General features: G+C 51.5%; 1 protein-coding gene across 3 annotated transcripts in view; it reads right to left on the reverse strand.

Moving 5' to 3' along the window:
* VDR (vitamin D receptor) overlaps positions 1–18,386 on the reverse strand; it is a 58,088-nt gene extending 39,702 nt beyond the window's left edge. Inside the window, exon 1 of one of the 3 annotated variants that reach the window (XM_043563739.1) lies at positions 18,017–18,386. In XM_043563739.1, the coding sequence (XP_043419674.1) occupies positions 18,017–18,056 (40 nt within the window). In that variant the 5' untranslated portion in view covers positions 18,057–18,386. Of the gene's footprint in view, positions 1–17,853; positions 17,967–18,016 lie in introns of those variants that run through there. The other 2 variants (XM_043563743.1, XM_043563742.1) reach the window with 2 other exon arrangements.
* Between the last annotated feature and the right edge of the window lie 5,835 nt (positions 18,387–24,221).

Here is a 24,221-nt window from a genome sequence, read left to right on the forward strand (position 1 = left end):
CTAATTGTTGACATTGGCTCAGAGATCCCCCTCCTTCTAGAAAGAAGCGGAAAGCTAAGTGATTTCCCAGAAAAGGGAGAGAAAAATTCTTCTGCCTGAAATTGGCACACACAGAATGAACCACGTGGGGGGCTCTCTCCGGAGTGTGTAGGCCAGCCATGCTGCACGTGAGCTTATGTGCGCACAGCCATTTCTCGTTGATTTTCACTTCATCATCCTTTCAACTCTGTCCACAGAGTGCTGAGCACTGTAGGATCTAACTTAGTGTTGGTCATCTCTTTATTCTAGTGTAACTCAGGCACAGCAATGTCACAGCCAGCTAAGGTGATGTCTTTTCTTCCTTCCCACCATCCCCAACATATATACACATTCTTTTTTCCAGAACAGTCTCAGCATTACCTCCCAGAAGCAGCTGAGGAGGAACAGAGTGAAAAAGAGGGAAGGGGGAGAGGAAAGCATATTATATAAATAGAACTTGCCTAAATATTCCTTGCCTCATTGTCTCCCCAGCCCCTCCACACACACACACATATTTTAAATATGGATGAGAATGGTTGGATTATTTTCTGCAGACTGTAATGTCCAAAGTAAAACCCACTAGCTAGTCAGTCACCTCAGACATCTCAGGATTGGAAGGAAACTCTACCTCGTCCAACCATCTTAAATCCCCTCTATAATATTCTAACCTGTACGTGAATATTTTTCCTAACGGAGCACTATCTCCCATGGCAATCTACTTTCCTTGGATGATTGTATGCTTAGAAAGTTCTTCACTCTGCAAGATGAAAGAGCCCCTGTAGCTTTCAATCACGGGTCCTAGACAAACTCTTTACAGCCATCTAAGATGGCTGGACATCTAAGAGGGACATAGAATGAAGCTACTAAGCGATTCCCACAGCGTCTCTGGAGGAAGGCTTGGCCAGACCACCACATGGCGCCATCGTGCAAATTAGAAAAGGGCCCATTCCTCATCTGCTAGAAAACTGTTGTAGAAAGTAGAAAAATCTATGATGTTAATGATGTGAGTGAGACTGCAAGGGAAAAGCAGAAAAGATAACGGGGGCTGCATTTAATTTTGGCTTAGACCTCATAAACTTCCCGGGTATGATCGTGATTCCCACAAGGGTAGTAAATAAGGGGGTGAGTGCAGCGTCTGCCTCCATGGCCTTCACCTGGAGAGAAGAGTTTCCAGTCCAAGAAAAGGGCTCTGTGGGAGAGTGTGAGTAGCTGAATACACTCCCCCAAGCCTGCCTGCCCTCTTCTGTCTTTGGCTCAGCCATCTCCAGGGGAGGCTGGCCCCCAGCACTACAGCACTAAGAACACAGGCAATGTGTCCCTAACTATCTAACTATCTAAGTGACTGATGACTCAACAGTGGCAGGAAGGAGTTTATCCTGAAAGTGCTTCTAAATCAGACCTTTGGGGAATATATATATCACCTTTGAGAACCTGATAAAGGTCATGGACAGACATCCCACGCAATGCCAAGGGTTAGTGGGTCACTCCTTAGAAACCATGCTATCAGCTCCCATTCTATCAGCCATCCACTGAGACTCTTTCTTGGCTGACGGTCCTGTTATTCTTGGGAGTGCTGGCAGCTTCTAGGAGCTGAGCAGAACCCAGAGGCAGGAACACACAGGGCCCCAGACAGTGGGGCTGGAGATACATAGCTTGCTGAGATATATTTCCACTTCTTATCGACAACAATTATTCCTGCAAGCTGCTTTTTTTCCAATGGAAACTCTGCCCTTAGCTTTGTCAACAAGATTTCTGGGTTGATTACGGTTCTCCAGGTAACAAGCAGGCCAGGCCCTGTCACTGCTGGAAAGTGTGGGCAGTGACAGTGTCTGCTGAAGCGTAGGGAGCTGCCCATTCATAATCTGCAGTCCAATCTCTCTGGTTTTAGAGCAAAGAAACTGGGGCCATCAGAGGGGGAGCGGCTTGTCCCAAAAGTACAAAGGAAAGAGAGTGTTTTTCCGCCTCCACCCTGGGCAAGTCCCAAGACCTCTCATCACCAGCCCAAGCAGCTTCCAGGGGTCAGAGTGGTGTGGGAGAGAAATGGGCCATGGGAGGAGGCATGAATGTCATCTCTGGAGGAGGGGAGTTGTGGGAAGCCATGGGGGAGGCCCTGAAGCGCACTGCAGTGGGACCACCCAGCACCGATGTCATCCCAGACAAGCCACACAGAGGAACAGAGTGAGGGTAACCCAACCAGCTCTAGCTCCTGGCTCTGGCCTCCGAGGCCTGAAGAAATGGACCCAGACCCAGAGAGGTAAGGGGAGATCTTAGAAGTGGGATGTGCCTGGTGTGCTCTCTCACTATTCTGGGAGCCTCTCCTGGACACTAGGATGGGGGTACTTCCCTGGGATATGTGCTCCAGGTCAAGGTTGATGGGACAAGGAGGCTCTTGGTCCAATTACTTGGAAACCAAAGAATAGAAATTGGAGCAGCCCAAATGGAGAACACCAAGAATACAGGGGAAGTGGTTCTAGCCCTCCTCTGGGGAGACCTCAACTCCTACTATTGCTAATGTAGGCGATGGCTAAATGGGATTTAAAACAACAACAATGGCCTCGGGACATCAGGAGAAAGCTGCTTCTTTCTCCCAAGAGATTCCCAAGCCCAGTTCTAGTGTCTCTGTGGCCCTCTACCCAGACTAAGCATCTTTCTTACTGCTGGGTCCCCGGCCCAGGTCCACATAGACCTGAGTCTGCCCCTGCCCAGACAGATAGCTTTGAGCCCACCGCCTGCCCCCAAACCCGTCCATCCCGGCCAACCTTCTTCTCTTCATTTTCCTCTGGGACCAATGCAGTCTTTGTGTCACTCACACTCTTTCTGCACTGTGTCAGTACCCAAAGGGCCAGGTCCTGCCGGCACTGAGATACTCAGAATCCTGGGCGTCAGATCCCTCGCTTACCTCCACAACCGCCCTGGCCAGCCTGATGCGCTTGGCAATGTGACTACCGTCCAGCGTCCCCCAAAGCCCACTCCTGCATCCTCCTCTACAAATGCGGACATGAGAGAGCGCCCGGGTCACAGGGCTGTTACAGGACCAACATCTCTGTCTAGCACTCAGCACGGTCCCTGGCACAGTGTGGTTGGATGTCAGCTGGAGCTCACTACTAAAGCTGTAACTGCTGTCAGTACAAGACCAGAGCCTGGGAAATCAGGAGACTTTCAGGCCCCACAGAGGGGCCATGGAGGGCAGCAGGCCTGCTCTCAGCCCCAAACATGCTACTCCAAACAAACGTTGCCCAGAAAGCCACATTTCCACTGAACTGGGAAAAAACTGACCACCCCACCCATTGGCTGTGGCTTCCAAAAATCTGGCTTCTCAGGGTGGGGAAATTTTCCCCAGCCAGATTTTTGGAAGCCACGGCCAATGGCTAATCTCTCCCCTATATGCAGAGAAGCTGAGCTACACATCTGGACTTTTCCTCTGCAAGAAGGATAAGACCCGTGGCTCCCGAGGTGCCACTGAGTACCAAGCCCTTGTGCCCATTGCCTTTCCCTTCCTTTCCCTCTGTCCCCCAATGCCATCTGTCTCCTACTTCTTCTGTCACCCGGGGCTTGTCATGCATCCATCACATATCTGTTCTCCCCTAGTGGGACCTGAGGCTCAGCGGCCCCATGAGGCTGCCTGTGTGTCATCAGGGCAGTGGAACTTCCTCAGCTGCTCTTGCCTACCACCGAAAGTGCAGAACGCAGGGAAGGCTGAGGTGGAGAGCCAAAGGCTGGAGCCCAGAGGCAGCAGTGAGGGCTGTAGCCGCCCTGGCAATAGGGAGGTCCACCGTGGCCCCTAACCCAGACACTGGGCTGGCTCTGGCTCAGGGGGCCTGGACTCCTGTTTGCCTCTGGCCCTCAGGGGCCCAGGAAGACCTTTCACTTACACTATTAGACTGTTAGGCCTGTGTCAGAACCAGTGAAGGATCCTGGGTCTTCTGAGATACATAGGATGGCTCCAGTTCCAAAGGTACTGATCTACTCAAAGGCATCCTCTCTATCTTCTAGATTATTAGCTAAGGGGTGGACACTCCTCATGTATTCACGAAGCTTTTCCGGGCCTAGACCAAATAGGTTCCGATTCACTTTAGAGGGGCAGTCCCAAGGGGACACCAGCTGCTCCTCAGTTTCTGATTAGAATGGTTTCCCCCTAACGGTCTTTTCCAGAGCTTCTGTTTCGTCAGAGTTCCAGCTATCCTGCTGTGTAGATTTCTTCCTGGGGACCCCATCGGATGGCCAGGGAGCTGTAACATTCTTTCTTGGCCTCACACCGTGGTGGGCATCGGTTCTGGCCTTCGATGCCTTACTTTTGACGGTGACCCCTGGTTGGTTTTAAGCACTGAGACCATGGCAAGCCCTGTCCTGGAAGTCAGAGACACAATGGAGAGCCACACACAGACCCTGCCCTCTTGAAACTCCCAGTCCACTGAGGGGGGCAGACAGGTAGGATCCATCCTACGATATAGGTAAGCACACGTGACCAGAGTGTGCAGGAGAGCTCCTGGCTTTGTGCCCATAGGGGAAAGAAGGCTCTTCGGAGGAGGTCACTTCTTAGCCGGCTAACAGAGACAGGGAGGATCACAGTTCAACACGGCAGTGGTAAGAAGGGTAATGAGGGTTTCGGGCAGACAGCACGTGTGCAAAGGCCAAGAGACAAAAGGGAAAGAGAGGGCTGGAGGCAGGAAAACTGGTTCTGCGTGGCTGGAAAGAGAGAGAGCACCAGGAAGAGATGAACCAACTGACCACACTCATTGTAATAGAAAGTGGATTCCATTCTTTCCTCCACTGAGTACTTCTTCTACCCGTTGAGACTTGAATACCAGGAATTTTTAATTATTGTAATGATATTTGAACTGAAGACTTTCAGAGTCCAATCGGATTCCCATTCTGACCTGAACCGAGCTCCAGCCTTATACGGAAAGTAAAAGTAGGGCTCTGTCCCCTTGATTTATTGAGAAAGCGCCCCAAGGTCAGCAAAGCAGTGGGCCTCTTCTTGAGACAGTTGAGGTCCCAGCTGGTGCACACCCAGGGCCACCACCCTGCAGGGGAGCTCCTGTACCCCGGGGAGCAGGGGGCAGGTAGGACCAGCATAACTGAGCTGAAAGGCAGAGACAAAGGAGACAGTTCTGGAAAACTCAGCCCGGCCGGCCAGGAAAATAAGTGTTCTGAGAGAAAACCAAAGAAAGAACGAAAGGCTCAACAAGGGCAGACGGAAGTTGGTGACCCACTCAGCTGCATGTCACCGGCTCAATCCTTCTTTAACGCATCAGTCTGTCCAGGGTGGCCGGATACGGTTGCTCGGCAAGGGGACTGCTGAGTTACACACAGCCGCCCAATCCCCGAACCTGCCTCCACTGTTCCACGTGGCTCACTGCTCTCTCCCGGTCAACGAGGTCACTTCCTTGTTGCCAGGAATCGCTGTAAGGAAGGGCATCAGCCACAGACACACAATGTTCACAAACAGCTTGCACCACGGACACCTGTGGAAAGTCCCCGACCTGTGTGGGCACACACCAGCCCGTACCCTGAGTCGGAATGTCCATGCTCACTGCTGGCAACAACACTTGCCGGGCCTTCCCCTCAGAGCTATAACTGAAGATGACCTTGTTTCGAGGTTTCAGGCCCAAACGTCCGAGTCTGTCGGGAGGCTTCTTCCCCAGAGCCACCAAGTGGTAGGAAATAGCTGCCTTTGTCCTCACCCGTGAACCCTCTCTAAACTATAGTCCCCTCCCCCAGCCCTATCCACTGGCCATCTTCCTCTTCCTTGTTTTCCTCTGATACCCAGGGGCAAAGAGGGAGCAGATTTGCCACACAGAGCCCCTTTCGGTGGTGTCGCAGGGCACGCAGGGGCTACCCCGGGGTCTCAAGAGGAACCACCTCTTTCCCTCCTCAACAGTCAGCCGTGTGCGGCCCCCCCGCTGCCCTGGGGCCGGGTCTGCTGCCCACCTGGGCCTCTGCTCGGGGTAACAGAGTCACAGCTCCTTCACTCAGCGCTCTTTCCCGCGGCAGCAAACATCCCTGGAGAAGGCACTTGAGGGACCAGCTCAAAGGAGGTGGGAAGGAGACCTCACTCCAGCTGGCTGGGCAGGCTCCACTCTGTCAGGCAGCCCGTGGGCAGCACGGAAGGGCAAGAGTCCAGGGGCCTGTGGCCCATCATGGCCCCCTCCTCCCACCGCCTCCCTTTACCCACCCCCTACACCTTACTTTTGCCAGAGCTCCCCCTGACCTCAAAAACAACTCTGCAGCCAGGCTCTGCAGGAGCTCAGGATTGAAGTTTAACAGAGACAAAAATAATTCCCTGGAGTGAGCTATTTTCTGCCCAGCTTTGGGAACAATGGCTTGAGGTGGCAGGCAGGGGAGGCAGGCGTGGGGAGGAAGCTGGCCACGGGCCATCCACGGGTTTGGGGTCATCCCCATGCCCGCTCCATAGTCCCCCTGGTGTGGGGTTTTCAGGGAAGGGGGACCTTCATCAGGGGCTGCGGCACCTTCCCCCACCTGTCAACCCCGGGTGAGGAGTGAGGACAGCGGGGATGAGGAGGCCTGTGGGGACCTTGTGCTGCCTGCACCCTGGGCCGCAGTGCTCCATGGCTACTCCTCTCTTGTGGAACGGAAGGAAGAAGGGAGAGAAAACAGCGCCACTTTACCAAGCCTCAGAAGGGGGATTCTACACCCATTTGTCTATCTCACAGCATAAACACCTCACGATATTTATCTGAGACAAAATATTTAAAGTGTTTTATAAAATCGTGATACTCCATAAAGCTGTTACTGGTTGACCATTATTACCCCAGGTTTTAAGAAGAGGAGGAAATTCAGGCAGGAAAGTACAAGGCGGTGAACACACACTTTACAATAGTACAGGGAGCACAACCCTCACGGCACCATGAGGCCCTCACAGTCTGGGAGACCCCAAAGTGCAGCATAGGTGGGCTCGTCATTCATTGCCTACCAACCCCAGTCCCACATTCCACTATGCTTTCTTTTTTTATTTATTTTTATTTATTTATTTTTATTTTTTTTCAACGTTTATTTATTTTTGGGACAGAGAGAGACAGAGCATGAACGGGGGAGGGGCAGAGAGAGAGGGAGACACAGAATCAGAAACAGGCTCCAGGCTCTGAGCCATCAGCCCAGAGCCCGACGCGGGGCTCGAACTCCCGGACCGCGAGATCGTGACCTGGCTGAAGTCGGACGCTTAACCGACTGCGCCACCCAGGTGCCCCTATGCTTTCTTTTCTTAAAAAAAAATTTTTAATGTTTATTTTTGAGAGAGCGATACAGCACAAGCGGGGGAGGGCAGAGAGAAAGAGGGAGACACAGAATCCGAAGCAGGCTCCAGGCTCTGACACAGGGCTCGAACTCACATGAGATCATGACCTGAGGCACCCAGGCTCCCCATCCACTATTCTTTCTATTTTTTGTTTCCCTAGAGACCCTTTGCTTAACCGTTAGTTTCTTTTTTATTTCTCTACACAGAACTTTCCTGCTAACACCTCTGGAAAAACACCTAACTGGGAATATAGAGTTGGCGGGGGGGGCGGGCAGGGGAGTGGGGGAGGGAGGGTATTCACTCATGGAATATCTTTAGGCTGATTTCATTATAAGTCTCCAGAAAGAGACGGTCTGCATGATACAGTATTATCACGTGCTAGGAAGGGGACCCATGGAGGGTGATCATGCCTTTCGTGAGAAATTCTACATCAGCAAGGGCCTTACCGGTCCCACTCTAATGGTCCGTGTTCAAAGAAAGAAACTACCCGAAGACATCCGGGGCCGGTGGGGGGCGGGGGGCAGGGCTGCAGGCTAAACCTAGCCATGACTGTGTTCACTCTGCCACCGCCCACCATCACCACCGGGTCGTCGTAAATTTTTTAGTTAGTGGTCAGTGTTTTTGAAAACTGGAGAGATTTCACTTTTGGAAAAACTCTGGATGTCCGGCTTCCTCGTAAAAAAAAAAAAAAAAAAAAAAAAAAAAGGGCTAACGTGGCCACACCGGGCTGCAGTTCCCAGGGCAACCCTACGGGCCTCAGGTGGAGCTAACCCTCCAGACCAGGCTGTGCCACTCCCCCCTCCCTCCGCCCTTGCACCCCACCAGGGTCTGCAGCCCTCCAGCCTCACTCATCACCTGGCCCTACCCCCCCACCCGGCACCCAGCCCTCAGCGACAGCCGAGCTCTGCGTGCAGGGAGACACAGGTAAGAGAAGAGGGTCTGGAGGCAGCCTGAGCAACAGCAAACCCTGCCTCCCCACACACCTCCTGCCCGCTGTGTCCACAGCTCTCTAAGCTTCCGTTCCCTTGCCTGCAAAATGAGAACAAAACGACAAAACCTACCTCATTTGTCTGTGAGGGTCAAATGAGATAATGCAGGTCAAGGGCTCAGCACCGCGCCCGGCACAGGGTACCTGCTCAGGCAATGTTAGTGCTTGTTATTCTGCAGGATTGGCTTCAGTAATGGGAGAGAAGTCCTCTGAGTTGCAGCCCAGCTTTTTATAACGTTTTAGTCACACAAAGCTCCTGCCCTTCAACTCTCTTCAAAAGAGAATTTTTTTTAGCGTTTGTTTATTTTTGAGGAGAGAGAGACAGAGACAGAGAGAGACAGTGCGAGTGGGGGAGGGGCAGAGAGAGAGGGAAATACAAGAATCCCAAGCAGGCTCCAGGCACTGAGTGGTCCGCACAGAGCCCGACGCGGGGCTCGAACTCACGAACCATGAGATCACGACCTGAGCCGAAGTCAGATGCTTAACCGACTGAGCCACCCAGGCACCTCAACTCTCTTTACATAGCTCAGGGGTCCCGGTCTACCTACAAACACATTTCCATTCAATCAACAGCCATTGAGCATATCTGTGATGAGTTAAGTATTGCGTGGAGTAAGGACACTTCAGATATAGGACCCAGCCCTGTTCTCAGGGCCTCGCAACCCAGCGGGTACATGGACAATCGAACAGACAGGCACAGCCCTGTCAGGTGGAGTCAAACACAAAGCTCTCCCCTCCGGGCCCTGCCCCAACCATCCGGGAGCTTGGCACTGAAGGAGGAACCAGGGGTGATTCTGACTCTCCTTCTCCTCCTAGGTTCCAAAACGTTCCAGAGCTTTACTAAAAGACACTTACTGGTAAATTAGCCCCACTTCCCCCTCTAGTTTCTCAGGTTCCACACCTGAGTTCCTCCACTGCACACTGGTTAACTAACATAATTTCATCTCAACGGAGCCATTCGGATCTCAGATGGAGTTCATTACAGTGGAATTTTACCTGAGGCTGCCACCCCCCACTTCTTCACATCATGGCACCCAAGATGTCGGTGTGCTTGCCAAATAGGCTGGGCAGAGGTACCTTCCCACCCCTGGCAGAAGTCCGGAAATTGAGAGCTGTTTGGAACAAAGAACTCTGCCCCGAAGGTGTTTTCCAGCATCATCCTGGCCAGCCTGGAACCGTCCCATTCACCCTCGGCTGGCACCACCTACTGCCTCTTTTCCAGCCCTCCTCAGACAGGAAGAGGAGGGCAGAGAACAGAGCCGAACAACTGTGCAGGACAGGTCGTGGGCAGGTGAGGCAGGGGCAGACGGCCCAGGCTACAACAGATCCGGATTTAAGTTCTGGTTCTGACTTAGGAGCTCAATGACTTTGGGCAAGAAGTTGAACCTCTTAACTTCCTTCAACATCAATTTCCTCTTCTGTGAAATGGGAATAACAGTATTGCCTACCTCATAGCATTATTGAGGGGCCTGGGTGAGAAAATGCATGAAAAAAAATTAACACGGTGCCTGGAACGTATAAGTTAGAATAGCCATTGGTTTATTACGATTGTCAGCTTTTATATGATATATGATTATGTCAGCCTCACAAAGGTCAAAGGTTGGTGTACAGAGAGACACTGGGGCAGAGTTGGGGTGGGAGGTGATTGAAGAATGGGTGGGGCCCTACCACCGAGCCCAGCATGGGTCTAGTGACCAAGATGAGGCCCAGGGCAGAGGCACTCACCTGCCCCTGGAGCTGACAGGCACAGACTGGCTGGGTAATTACAGGATTGCGGCCTCAGGTGTCCCATGCAACTGCCCAGCAAGCCACATTCTTTTGTGGGCGGCTGGGTGAGTGGGCAGCTGGCTGTTTATGTGGCCGCCAGGACACTGGGTCTACCTAACACCTACTCAACCCAGCACCCCCAGGCAGAGTGTTCAACCTTGGAAGAGGAAGGGATTCTCTGTGGGCATTCTGCTCCTTTCCCCAAGGCGCCTCCTCTGTTCTCTCCACCGCGACCCTCTAGCACCCTCTGCTTCTCAGATTGGACAAGTCAGTGGGTCAGAGATCAAGGCCAGACTCTGAACAATTAGTCTTCAGTTTACTTCACCTGGAGCTTTCAGATGACCAAAAAGCCCTGGACAGATGTAAATCCCATCACTGCCCCCAGCACCCTGAACTCTGATTAGCTAATAAACACAAAGTTCTGATACTTCCACGTCCTGTTCTCAAAATCGATACCCAAGGAAAAGATACCGTCTCGATACCCTTAGCAAAAATGCAATCCAGTGGGTACTAACTGGTCACCTAGTATGTGCTCAGCACTGACACTCGGCTCTTGGTTGAACTGAACAGGACGCCAAGTACCGGGATGGGCTTGGAGCCGCGGGATCCCTCCCTCACTGTTGCTGGAAGGTTGCAAGGAAGGGCTTCAGCCGCACCCGGAGACCCTGAGCAGAGCTCACAGAGTCAGGCTGACACCTGTACAGGACCACCTGTGCGTGTACCACACGTCAGACAGGGGTACACATACAACTGGCCGAGGATGATTCAACTATGAGAGCTGAAAGCGACTTTAGAAACTCGTCTAGTCGGACAACCGTTTCATTTTAGAAATAAAGGCTATGTCACGTATTGAAAAGGATGGGGCACAAGGTCAGCTTTTAGCCACTGCCGAAAGGAATGCTTTTCAGTACAGCCACTGTGGAAAAGAGTTGGGCGCTGTGGAGCAATGCCAAACACAGAATCCCAGGTGCCCTGGCCCCAGGTATGTGCCCTGGAGAACCGCCTACGCGCACATCAGGAGACCAGCACAGTTACCACCAGCAGTATGACCGTGGTAACTCCAAACTGGAAACCACCCAAATGTCCATCACCAAGAGGGAAGACATACAAATTGTGGCACATCCTTACAGTGGACGTCACCCTGAGTGAAAACTAACGAACTACCTCGGGGTGTGTCAACACAGGGGGGGAGTCTCAGAGGCATGACACAAGGTGGAGGACGCACATCACAGGGAACATGCATATAGGTAAGCTCTGTAGACATGTGAAGGTAAACAATATATTGTTTTGTAAAACGCACGTAGACGATAACTTACGACGAAAAGGAAGGAAATAACTAACTAACATTCAAAATATGGGTGGGGTGGAGAACAAGGAAGGAGATGCAAATGGGAAGAAGAACGGGAGCTTTGAAGGCGCTGCAGACGTTCCATTCTGCACTTGGGTGATGTGTACAGAATATGCTATATTATTCTTTAATCTCTACATAAGCATATGGTATACCCGTGTGCGTATGATATATTTCACAGTCAAAAAAATAAGTAAATAAATAAAAAGAATTGAAGAACCTGAGTCTCAGAGAAGCTAACTAACTTCTCCAAGCTCATCAGCTAACAAATGGCTGGAAGAGAAATGTACCAAATCCGAGTTCAGCCAGGTGCGAAGACAGCCATTCTTGGATTCTAAAGGGATCTCTCACAACGATGAAGTTTCTGGTCTAGCAAATTTGGGAACAATTGCAAGAGTCTTTACTTTTCACTGTGAAGCTCCCAGCGTCTTGAATAATGCCTGTCACACCGTAGGTCCTCAATGCATATCTACCGAACGACCCACGCTTTTCCAAGGCTTACTGCCCGCCAGACACTTGACTTGGGTCATCTGGAATCCTCACACGGCTCTACAAGGGAGTTATTCTTATCCCACGTAACAGATAAGGACACTGAGATTCAGAGAGATTAAGAAACCTGCCCAAGGTCACAAGCTAGAAAGTGACAAAGCTGGGATTTGAACCCAGGCGTGTCTAACTCCAACCCTGCGTTCTTCCTGTTCTTCGAGGCTGTTGGCAAAGCTTCCAACAGCACTACCTAACATTTCAGAGATATACCAAGGAACCCGGGGGTGGGGGGCGCAGCTGAGGGGTAGGCTGAGCACTTTCTCTTCCTTCTAACCCCGTCTCCAGGCTCTGGCACGGAGAGCGGTTCGAGTGGCCAAGCCCAGCACTAGCAGCAGTGTAGCTCAGCGGTCCTGGGTTAATTCTACAGCATGGCAGGTTGCGACATCTCTTTAAACCTTGGTTTCCCATATCCACGCTGGGGAGAGTAATAGTAGCTTCCTCCAAGGAGAAGCTGTCAAGATGAAAGGAGAGAAGGGAATCACACTGCCTGGCAGAGGCTGTCAGATGTGGCTAGAGTCCATCTCCCCTTCCAGGCAGGCTAGGCTCACGAGTGCTCCTTAAGGGGTAGCTAGGAGGGGAAAGGGCAAACAGGATGAGCTTAGCTCCAGTTGGCCAAAGGGACAATGGCCTTTCCTTGGTGCCCTTAGTCCAAAGTAGGTTATCAATGAAGTGGCTTGTTTGACATTGAAAGAGTATTTGTCATTTGCCTTCTAGACCGTTCAAATCTTATCTGATCCCATGCAATCTCTCGGCACAGAACTCTGTCTCTCTCTCTCTCTCTCTCTCTCTCTCTCTCTCTCTCTCAGGTTCTTGTCTGCTGTTTTTACCCAAGTTAGGTACCCAGTAGTGCTGGAGAGGCACTGAGGCCTGAGGGTACTGGCAGAGGGAGCCTCCTTCTGAGAGGCCACTGTCCCCACAGTAACCTCTGGGCAAACCAAGCTTGCTCCCAGGTCAACTTGTTCAAACCAGTTAGTAAATCTAACCCTGCCGCTCACAAACATTTACTGCAGGCCTATTATGCCCAAGGCATGGCGCTAAATGCCCTGTGGGCTCCCATGAATGCAGAAGTGGTAGGGTTCTGGGGCGCCTGGGTGGCGCAGTCGGTTAAGCGTCCGACTTCAGCCAGGTCACGATCTCGCGGTCCGGGAGTTCGAGCCCCGCGTCGGGCTCTGGGCTGATGGCTCGGAGCCTGGAGCCTGTTTCGGATTCTGTGTCTCCCTCTCTCTCTGCCCCTCCCCCGTTCATGCTCTGTCTCTCGCTGTCCCAAAAATAAATAAACGTTGAAAAAAAATTAAAAAAAAAAAAAAAAAAAGAAGTGGTAGGGTTCTATGGAAGTTAAGACAGACCCAAGTGTGAGTCCTGACTGTCCCATTCATCAGCTGTGGCACCTTGGCACATGGCTCAACCTCACCATGCCTCAGTTTCCCATTTGTGAAAGGAGCATAACAGTGGTTCCTATCCCACAAGGTTGTGGCAGAGCTGGGAGGCCCTGCAGGCAACGTACCTAGCACAGCACCTGGTGCAACTGAGCTGAGCACTCAGTGAATAGCTGTTCCTGGAGCTGCAATTCCAGTGCCAGCAGGTGGCACACACTGGATGTGTCACCAGCAAAGCCTAGGGGCGCACGGGTGCCTCACGGTGCCTGGAATGTCACACCTTGCGCCCCACAGTGCCTGGAATGTCACACCTTGCGTAACACCTCAAAGCTTCAACCTGTGGTCAGAAGGCCAGTGAGAGGCAGCAGCTTCCCAGGAACCGGCTTCTGGGTCCTTCCCAAACTCCACTTGCCCGCTGGTGTAGCTGCCCACACCCTGCTCAGGACCAGGACTCTCCCCTGTGCAGAATGGGGACTTTGTGTGGCACCTGGTTCTGGAAACACTGCTTGGTCTATCCCTTGGCACAGGACTTGCAGGGCAGGTTTGCAAACGTATGACACACACTCAGACTCCCCCAGTGCCTCTCACTTTTGCCATCTACTGACAGGCCACCCCCTCTCCTCCCCCTGCCAGCCCAAGGAGTCTCTCCCCTTCCCTCTCCCCACAAGTCACTTCAAAGGGTGGGACTTCCCAAGAGGTCTTCACCTGCCCTTTTCATTTGTTGGCGATGAGAACAACTTCCTTCCTGCCAGAGTAAGACAGTCACTACACCATCATTAAGGAGGCTCCACCCCCACACCAGGCGCCCCGATCACGCTCATGCTGGACCTCTGCGGACTCTCCAGGGAGCCCGCCCTGAGCATCTCGACCACGAGGACCGCGGACGCAGAAGGAGGGCAGTTTCTTTTCTACGTGTTACAGCGTCACGATGCAGTCGCTGCCACCAACGCCTATAGCTTGGGTTGAGCAAGAACAGCCTGTCCCCGCCCTGGACCATTTCCCCAATATTCAGACCTGATGAGACAGTCAAACTCCAGTGTCCGGGGGAACCGACTCCCTCTCCTGCTAAGCAGTTTTTCTCTGGCTCTGCCCTCCACCCTGCTCACCATTTCCCCGGAACCTGACTGCAAGTGACCTGTGCCCTTTATCCACATGAGCAAGGTTTGACTACCCTTCCCTTCTTGTTGTTTACCCACTTGAGAGCTGGACTTCCCTGTGGTATGGTGTGTCCCCCAGAGATCTGGGAAGCTGGAGAGACAAAATGAAGAGGCTGCAGATACGGGGGAAGAGGGAAGAGGAAGCATGAGGCTAAGTCTTGGCTCCATTATAAATCCCAATTCCCCCAGGGGCAGCGGAAGGGGAGTTGGCAGGCCTTCCTGTCCCCATCGGAGGTAGGGGTGGGGCAGGAAAGCCGAAGGTGAGGCCAGTCATAAGTCAAGGGTGAAGGGAAGTCACACGAGCGAGCGAGTGTGGTAGGTTGGGTTCTAGGAGAAGGTGGCTGGGAGCGGTGCTGCCCTCAGGGAAAACACTGGAATTGGGTGATAATACCAGGGAACAAGCTGGGGTGTTGGGGCTGCCCTGAGAATTAAGCGACTTCCATCCTCCCCTCGTCATTAGGCACCTTCCCCACCTTGTCTTCCTCATTAAACCCACTCCCACCCATCTTCCCCTCGTCAGTGTAACCTCAGATGGGTTCAGAGTGCTGTTCACCATAATGACTAAATGTTTCAGTTGGCCCTAGACAGTTGTGGTTTATGTCAATTGTCCTGACAGAACCTACTAACAGCACCCCTTTGCACTCTCAAAGCTTCCCAGTTTGGACAGGGAATTATACGCTCCCCCTCTCTGGCCCACCAAGAGGGCACTGACACAGGAGAGGGTCAAGAGGGAATTAGAGAAAAGCATGATTGGAAGCGAGGCCCTGAGGTCCAGAGCAATAGCCAGGCTAGCTTCTGCCCACCTGGATCCTTTCAGAACTGGACCGACAGCAGCTGCCCGTCCTGGGGCTCAGACCATCTCAAGGAAGAGGGCTGATTTGGGGGGGTTCTGTTCCTGTCATCCCTCAGAAGGTCTAGCACCAAGCTGGGTACACAAGAGGCATTTAATCAAAACTTGTCATTTCCTTATTTCCCTCCACCTGCACCCAAAGCAGACCTGCAGCCGTGGCCAAACGGAAAGCTGGACCACTACAACTCCTCCTGTCCGGCAACGAACTGGAACATCATCCTGATTCAGACTTCCAGATGCTCCTGACTCTGGCCCTCCAGCCACCAGCACCCAACGGCTAGACAAAGGCAACAGGGGGTTTCTAGCAGGGGTTCCAGAAGCAGATCTCGGCCGGGATGGCTGTCGCCTCCTGGGGAAGCAGGGTGAAGAAGTGAACAGTGGCGCTCCCTCTCCTGCTTGGATGACCGCCTGATCTGGCCCCCAAGCCCCAAGTCAAGCGTGGAAGACACTGGCTTTAGACACTGGCTATTTGGTCTGAGAGTGGAGGGTGAGGGTCCGGGAGGGCCTCTTGGTACTTCCTCTGGGACTTAGTCCCAAAAAAGATCAGTTCTGAGGGGGGATGGGAGAGAAGACGGAGACACCATAAATACAAATAACCAGGGCACCCCAAACTACACCAGGCCTTCCACGATGTTTATACAAATGAAGTGTGATGGCCTTGACTGAGGAGCTGTGAGGGGTCAGGAAAGCTTCCTAACTCTCTTTCCCTCCTTCCTTATCTCACCCTCCTCTTTTCTTACCCTTTTTCTCTTCCCTCCTTTCTTATTCTTTACCCTGGAAAGGGTCCAAGTCGTGGCTAATGAGGGACCAGCCAAACTGAAGCCATGGGGCCCAGCCGGAGTACAGTCTGTGAATCCCCAGCATTTTGCAGTTTGAGTCAGCCCCGCACCACAGCCTGGTTGTGGGCTTGTCTCATATGGCTCCAGAGAGGCCACTGAGTGGGGGGCAATGGACTCTGGGCTCCCATTTCTGCTCAAGGGTCTGAAGCACCCAAAAGAAAAGCCAGAGAGAAATGTACAGTCTTACTACCTCCGGGTCTGTCTGTATACCGTTCCAGAAGGACCCTCAGTCCTCTCCAGCACTTCGACAAGGACGGGATGGGGAAGCCCTCCCCCCCCCGCAATACACAATGCGCACAGTTCACTGAGTTGAGGTTCCAGCGTCCAGACAATCCATTTCCACCTCAACAAACCCCACTTCTTACCCTGGCTTAAAACTTTCTTTGACAACACCATGCCTTCCCTAGTCCCAGAACCTTCCTGACTTCTTGTGCACACCCACCTGGCTAACAGAGCCGGGCTGCTAACAAGATCACTAGGCAGAAATGGAATGGGAGGCTGGAAGTGTACCGTGCTGGATGTACCTCCTGATCCTAGGAGAAGGATAAGAGATGTGGATTTACCGCAAATCCACAAGCTCTTCACCGTCAACCCTTCTGGAATCATACCACAACGATCCCATAATCATCCCTGTGTTGGGTGTTCCCCTTCAGAGGAGTGGCCACCACTGGCCACGAGGAAGAGAGCCTTCCAGCAGGGAGCTAGAGTGGAGCTGACTCTGCCTAGGAGAGCTTCTGCAATGCTCAGAAAATGCCTGCCCAATTGCTTGCCTGGGCTCTGGCCCCTCTGGCTGCAACTGAGCCCAGACAGGAGGCTGACTCACTCACCGCAGGGAGGAGGAGGAAGAGGAGGAGGAGAAGGAGGAGGAGGAGATGCGGGAAGGGCCTGGGCTGGGAGACCTAGTGCCCTCCCAGACCGGGTAGCCTGGGTCTCAGCTTCAGTGGTCTGGGGGTGTGGGGGGGGGGGAGAGGGGGTCAGGATCCACTGCTCCCTGCAGACCACATGCTGTTCCCTCCTAGATACTTCCCCTAAACTCTCCCCCACCACCCACAGACGAGGGACCCTTCACTCCCCAAACAGAAACTACTCCCTGAGCTCCCTCCCGGATTAGATGTTTGCCCCTGAGTTCCTCTGAACATCTATGGACAGGCTTTCCTGAAAAAAATAAATACAGTGCATTAGGGCCAACTAGGTCTAAAATCATTGGCGGTTTGAAAAGAAAAGAAAAAAACTCTACTTAAAAGATCCAACTCCACCATGGCAGGTGACCGTACACAGGTACTAGAAGATGATAAAGCTTCACACACTCCGCCTCCAGCGGACCTTAGTACCATCGACAGTCGATCTCCCTTTCTTATTCCTTCACTCCGTGCCAAGGCTCCCCAACAGAGGAAGGAAACAAATGCTTCTCGTTGCCCAAGTGCTGAGCACTGTGTAGCAGAGCATTTGTGTGATAAACCGCCTGAGCACCGAGGTCGTTGCCCCTCTCGCCAACCTGGCACGAACTTTAGCTCTTTCTCAGACCTCAGTGTACCGTCAGTGCCTCAGCCTCATGGCACGACAGCCCGGATCTCAGCAGCTAAGTTTGCCCCTGCGATTTACCCTCTAGTGTTTGCACCCGGGCACTCAGGCCCGGTACCCCTCCTCCCCCCCGCAGCCCTACCCCGGGCCCAATCCCGATTCTGGGACCCCCCCTTCCCCGCTCCTACCGGTTCCGCACCTGGTCAGGCGGGTGGGCACGCAGCTCCGCGCTCCCGGCGCCTCCCGCTCGGCTGCTGCCTTTTGACAAGCAGAGACAACCCAGCACCTGGCCCCGCCCCTCTCGAGGCCCCGCCCCGGGCCCGCCCCTCCCCTTGGCCCCGCCCAGCGGACCTGCCTCGCTCCCCGAGAAGGCTGGCGGCTTCGCAACCATCTTGACTTGGAATCAACCACTGGGAGACTCTGCCCGGGGTAGTCCTCCACGGCTGCGGTCCACAGAGGAAGGCATGCTGCTTCTCTGTGCCTGAGAGTTTTCGAGGGTGATGTGTGTGCAGATCCACGCTCTGCCCGCGTTAATCTGTGATGCGTTCGCCCACCTCCCGCCGCTGTGGTTCCACCTAGCTGCTGCGCACGCCTCTTCCAGGTGCGTCACCCCCACCTGGGTTGACCCGACCCGGACTTCACGGTCTGCCGGGCTCTGGGGGCGTCTGCCGCGGGCACCGTCGGGCCTCTGCGCTCGTGGGAAGTCCCGGGCGCCGCTCGCCGTCGCGTTGCTTCTGCAAAGCGCCTGGGAGCTCAGCCCGACCCCACTCGATAGGATAAAAGCGCAAACGGAAAACGCGGCCAAAGTGGCTGGAGCTGCGTCATCGTCCCCCCTCGCCCGCGGCAGATCACGTTCTCGGCCTGTCGCGAACCTCATCCGAGCGAGCGAGCTTAGTTTCAGCTTCCCGGGACTAATCCCCAGTCTCCCGCCACCCGTTCTATACGACACTGGTGTGAAGAGAAGAGAGGAGTGGAAAAAAGTCTATCATGAGACCTGGAATTGTAGTAGATGGGGGGAAATACGCCATAGAAAATGTTGGCTAGAAATTATTCCGCCTCCTTGGCTATGTGCTAGGCACCGCATCTGGAGGAGAGAGAAAAAAAAGATGTGGTTCCCTCCTTCTTCGGGTTCACTGTCCGGTGGGAGAATGTATAAATAAATAGTAATTACAATATAATATTCTATAATAGAAATGCCCACGAAGCCATCCAGCAGTTGGTGAGCTCCTTTAGGCAGGGGAGGAAACCGTGGCTCAGAGGGACAAGCTGAACAGGTGGAAAGTCGAGGCATAGAGAGGTTAACCCAACATTGCACAGCTGTTCAGTGAAGGACAGTAGTACAGCCCAGCAAATCTGCTGGTACAAGAGCCTCTGAACCATTTATGAAACAGTTTTGCTAGACTGTAGGATAACCAGCCCCTCTCAAACTCTCAATAAGGGGATCAGGAGAAATAAACTGAGGCTAAACAGAAAGAAGAATCTTCAAACAGCAAAATTTGTTAGGCACTCAAACAGTTGATTAAGAGAATATGGAAACTTTCTCTCTGGAAAGGTTTAAAAAAAAATAGAAGAGACACAGACTGGTTGAATTGAGGAATGGCCCATCTATCCTGAGAAACAGATGAAAGGAAGTGCCCCTTTGGGGGCCCTGCCAGTCTGATGGATAGATTCCCCGCTTGTAATGAAAATAAAAGAAAGAAGCCCCTTGCCCAAAGCATCACGGGAAAGCCAGCAGTGATTCTCATGGGAAGAAAAATAGAACAGGAAATCTCAAATAACCAACACCTTGGGACAATCTCAGGGAGTTCCATGAGCCTCTGGAAGAAGTCACTTTTGTGGTGCTTAATTGGCCAGATGAGTGAACCTAACATCTTGAAAATAAACCTTATCATCGCAAAGGGGTAAAGGATGACTGCTGAGTATTCCTTAGCCATTGACCGTTAGTCTCTTCACAGCTCTCCGTCTGACATTCATCGCCGCCTTTTGAGTCAGGCAGAGTAGAAAATACTCCAGACCCTGTTCTCATGAAGACGTGACAGTCAGCATTCCTGTGCTACAGAATAGCTTTGAACTCTTCTAGCTTGACTGCTCTTTGACACGTGCTAGAACCTCTGCAGAAAACACGAATTTTCTCTTTCTTTTCCGTGACGTTAACATGTCTTGTGTTCTCATGGTGCCTGGGAGGGGTGGTGGTCCTTACAGGACGCTCATATTGTGTTTTTGTCAGTATTCATCTCTGAAAAGTTACATCAGGGAATATCTAGTAGGCACTTGCTGTGTGCACCTTGCCATGCTATAGTGCTGTAGACCCAAGGGGCTGTAGAGAAACAAAAGAGCCCTTCCAGGTGTGATTTGCCTCGGAGGAAAGATTCCAGGGCTGAGGCCACCCCTGTGTACTTCATTTTACAAAATCTGGGGAAAGGCACAGCCTGGCTTCTCAACCTCTCTACCAGGCTTCCGGCGTCTGTGGTGGTCTAGGCAGGCCTGTAGCCAATCCTCAGCTGATGGGCTCCCCTTTTCTGTTGGGCTCCCCTGTTCACTGTCCTTGAGGCTGCCTGTCCCTCTCTGAACCTCTCGTCATGGTACCAGAGCTGGAGTGGATCATGCAGTCCCCCCAAGTTTCTGCAGACCCTGTCCCTATAGACAGTTTATAAGCTGTCCAGAGGCAGCAGTCCAGGTAAAAATGTGCCCTTTGAGTTCTCTGGAGCATTCCCATCTGTTTGCTATTCCACTTTTTTTTTTTTAGGGCTCTTTTCCCTCAAATATTTTATAGTTATGAGCCTAGTGGGAATAAAGGGAAGACTCTCAGCAAACTCCCAAAGAACATTCAGAGAGACACAAAGTCATGGGTTCCAAAGACAGAAGCCACCAGGCTTCCTTGCAGTTTCCTTGTTTTAGAGATTAAAAAACATTAGGTCCAGAAAGGTTAACTCATTTGTCTTCTAACCCATGATAGGAGTGTTCACTCTGTTTATGTTCCAGATGGTAAAAATGGAATGAATAAATGGAAGAAGCTGTAAGCAGTGAAAGCAACCCAAACAAAAGAGTCTCCCCAGGACAGTGTTTTTCATATTTTTAACTGCAACCCATAATAAGAAATAAGTATTAATTATGACCTAGTGTCCCCATGCATACATATAAGTTTTATGAAACAAGAGATGCCCTGCAATATTTTCTATTCTTTTTTCCACCCTTCCTTCCTATCCTCCCTCCCTTCCTGCCTGCCTGCCTTCCTTCTGGGAAGGAGACCCATCAAATTGATCGTATGACTGACAATCAGTTAACCTGAAGTTTAAAAAGTCCCTCTCACCATGGGATCCCCTTAGTTAGAACCTGCATCATGAGATTCCCAGAAAGGCCTTTGAGAGACCAGGTTGGCTTATACACCGCACCCTCAGAATCCATGGTGGCTCCAAGGCTTTGGAGGATTCCTTCTCCAAGGCCACATGGTCAGGGTTAGGTCACTGAGACAGTATGTATCCCCTCAATTTTTGTGGCCTTAACTCAGCTATTTTACCATGCTTACCATCTTTCCCAGCTTTGAGGGGGTTCTTTTAGGCTTAGGAAGTTCCATGGCATCTCAGAAATCCTGATTTCTCCCAAACAGGACAGCTCTGGAGGAGTTGTGTACCCTGGCATAGTGAGTGTCTGTGGAGAGTCTGCTCAGAAAGAGTAGGGCACTGATCATTATTCAGTCCAAATCCATCTGGCTCCAGGGCTCCATTCCCAGTAGCCCAGCTCATGTCTCCATCCCTGGGGCTTTTGGCACTTGTTTTTCTCACCTGCTCCCACATCCTTGAGCCCTAGGCTGCCAGCCTGCTGGCCCACACACAGCGTCTGCTGGCATGGTAAAGCAGAGCCTAGGGGCCGGATGAATGAAGGTATAGACTCCCACCTGCACCTCCAAATAGAGGCAGCTCCAGAGCTCTCCCAAGCTCCCAGGTATTTGCTGGGCTCCCATCCAAACCCCAGCAGACAGTGATGACTCTTTGAGCCCCAGCTCCAACCATAGAGACCAGCAGAATAAACTAGAAGCTCGGGATCCTTTCCCCTCTACAACTGCTTGTGGCTGTAAGTTTTGCAACAACTACAATCACTCTAGTAGGAGATGAATGACCCCTAGCCCCTAGTCTTTGGATAACTCTTATTTTGCTCTTCTACGGAAGAGTGTCTTATGGGAAAACCTAGTAGGGGATGTAAATGGAGGGCCCAATGGCATAGAGAAGGTGTCTTGGGAGCATGTGAAAGCCTGGGCACTGTCATATCACTGCTGCAAAGGTCCACAGGGGAAAGCTGACTGTTCTCAAAAGAAGCCCCTTTCCTCAGAGGGGAGTGTCCAAAGGCAATTAGGCAATGAGCTCCTTTCCTTCATACCAATGAGCAGAAGCCCCACAAGCCTCATCCTGGGCAAACCTGCTTCTTTCTCCAGAACAGGAAGGACATTCCATAAGCAGTCCAGGAATGCATTAAACAACTCTCCCCTGGGGCCCCAACTCCAGATAGATGTGGCTGTTGACAGCTCCTCTCCTTTGCCTTTGGCCTCTGGCCTAGGACAAACACTGCATAGCATGGATGCCCCTTTGTTGTATGTGCCTCATTGTCCTTTGTCATTAAAAATGCCACCATTGTTGAAACTGTTGTTTCTGGTGTCCACCTCCACTTCCAATAGACTTTTGATAGTGGGCTCATGTTGGTTTGTATCATCCACATGTCCTACAACCAAAAAGTGGCCTCTAAACATTTTTATTATAAAAACCTATTGGCAAAAAATGTTGCCATCCCCATACATGAATATGGTTTTTAGAGTTCTATCATTACCTCATATCTCAAGCCACACTACACAGGGGGAGATTCTTTATCAACATTAACAAATGTAAGTATTTCAAATCATAATTTCATATTTCAATTGATGTTCTTGATACTTTTGAAACTTTTTACTCACTTCCCTGACACTCCTTCTTTGCATTCATATACCTCATCCAATATACCTGACATGTGGCCAAATGAAAGAAAGACCAAGTGAGGGTGCTGGTGTCAATCTGTATATTAAATGATTAAAGCTTAATTAAAAAAAAAAAAAAGAAAGCCTCTAACACTGTCCCCCTGTATCCAGTAGATGATGTAGCACATCCTCCCCTGGAGACTTCTGCACTAGATAACAGAGAGGTAGGATATAGACCATGAGGGCTCAGCAAGTTTAGGTTACCCATCCAAGTTGACAACTGGTGAGTCGCAAAGCAGAACTAGAGGCCAAATCTACTGCCTTGAAATCCAGGTCTTGCTCTCTGTATCACCCTGTGCCTCCTTTCTTCTCTGCTTTGTGAAGAAATGGAGGCACACTGAGTATGAGAGAGAAGCTCTTGAAGGCTAAGAAGCTGAATTCTTTGATCCGCTTGGCTTATTGAAGCAAAACCTGAGGCAAGATCCATGTAGGATCCACTGTAGACTGTGTCTGGGACCACAGCTGCCAAAAGTCAGATGCCACAGGCCCCCAAGAGATTAAACCAGAGAGGCAAACAGGACAAGTTCTCCCGGCACTGGCTACTAGCAGGGAAGGCTGTGGTGGCCTCTTGTATGTATTTAGTAGCACAAGAGTAGCCCTTACGTTCTTAGCTTGGCCACCACCAAAGACCTGACTTCAACCCACATTCTCAAGGAGAGTTGTTGCTCAGTTAGGTTTCATAGAATCTGGCTGTCCAGCTTGACTAACCTCTGAGTGGTAGTTGCCAAGCCCAGAAAGAACATAGTGAAGAGGCCTGAACCACCAGGGGGTTCAATCTTTTCTTCACACACAAGCCTCGGTGGACTTTTTACCCCAAACCTTCTCCTCCCCACCCTTCTCTGTCCAGACAGGCCAAGTACACCTTCTTAGAACTTTCATTCCTGACCTCCCTCTGCTCCCAGGTTACCTCATGTATCTTTGTGTCTTATTCGTCACCAGGCTTCTCATCTGTCAACTGGTGAGGAGTTTAAAAGCTGATGGTCAGTGAGTCTATGACAAGGACCTGTTGAAATAGAATAATATTCCAGTTGCCAACACTTCCCCACATTCTCTGTGCCTTTCCCTCTAGTGAAACCCAAAACATGGGTGAGGATTGGGTCAAAAGAAAACATTTAAGCAAGTAGTTCAGGGCTCAGCCATGAAAATGCCTGCTATTGGCTCCTCACTGGGTTGGAATAGAGGTTCTGAACAGGATGCTGGACCCAGAACAATGAATTACTACAACTGAGTTTGTGTTCTATGTCCTCAAAGTAATCTCAGTATCTCAGTTTCCTGTCCTCTTTTCCTCCTCCCAAGAACCTAATGCTTGGTCTTGACAGGAATTAGAAGTGAATCTCAAAGGCAAATGCCAAAATCTCCACTGTTGGTTCCTAGACGTCATTAAAGTAATTCAACCCCTTCCACCATGTTGGGAGCTGGAACTCTAGAGAAACACATGCCGCTACATCACCTTCCCCTCCCCCAACTCTTCCCCCATTCCATAAGACTTAAACTTTGGACTGATATGGTATACCCTGTCAGTTGTGACAATACAATCTGCCTGATAGAGAGGCT

Source organism: Prionailurus bengalensis, chromosome B4 (genome assembly GCF_016509475.1).
Source record: "Prionailurus bengalensis isolate Pbe53 chromosome B4, Fcat_Pben_1.1_paternal_pri, whole genome shotgun sequence".
In the NCBI taxonomy this organism is placed as follows: Eukaryota; Metazoa; Chordata; class Mammalia; order Carnivora; family Felidae; genus Prionailurus; species Prionailurus bengalensis.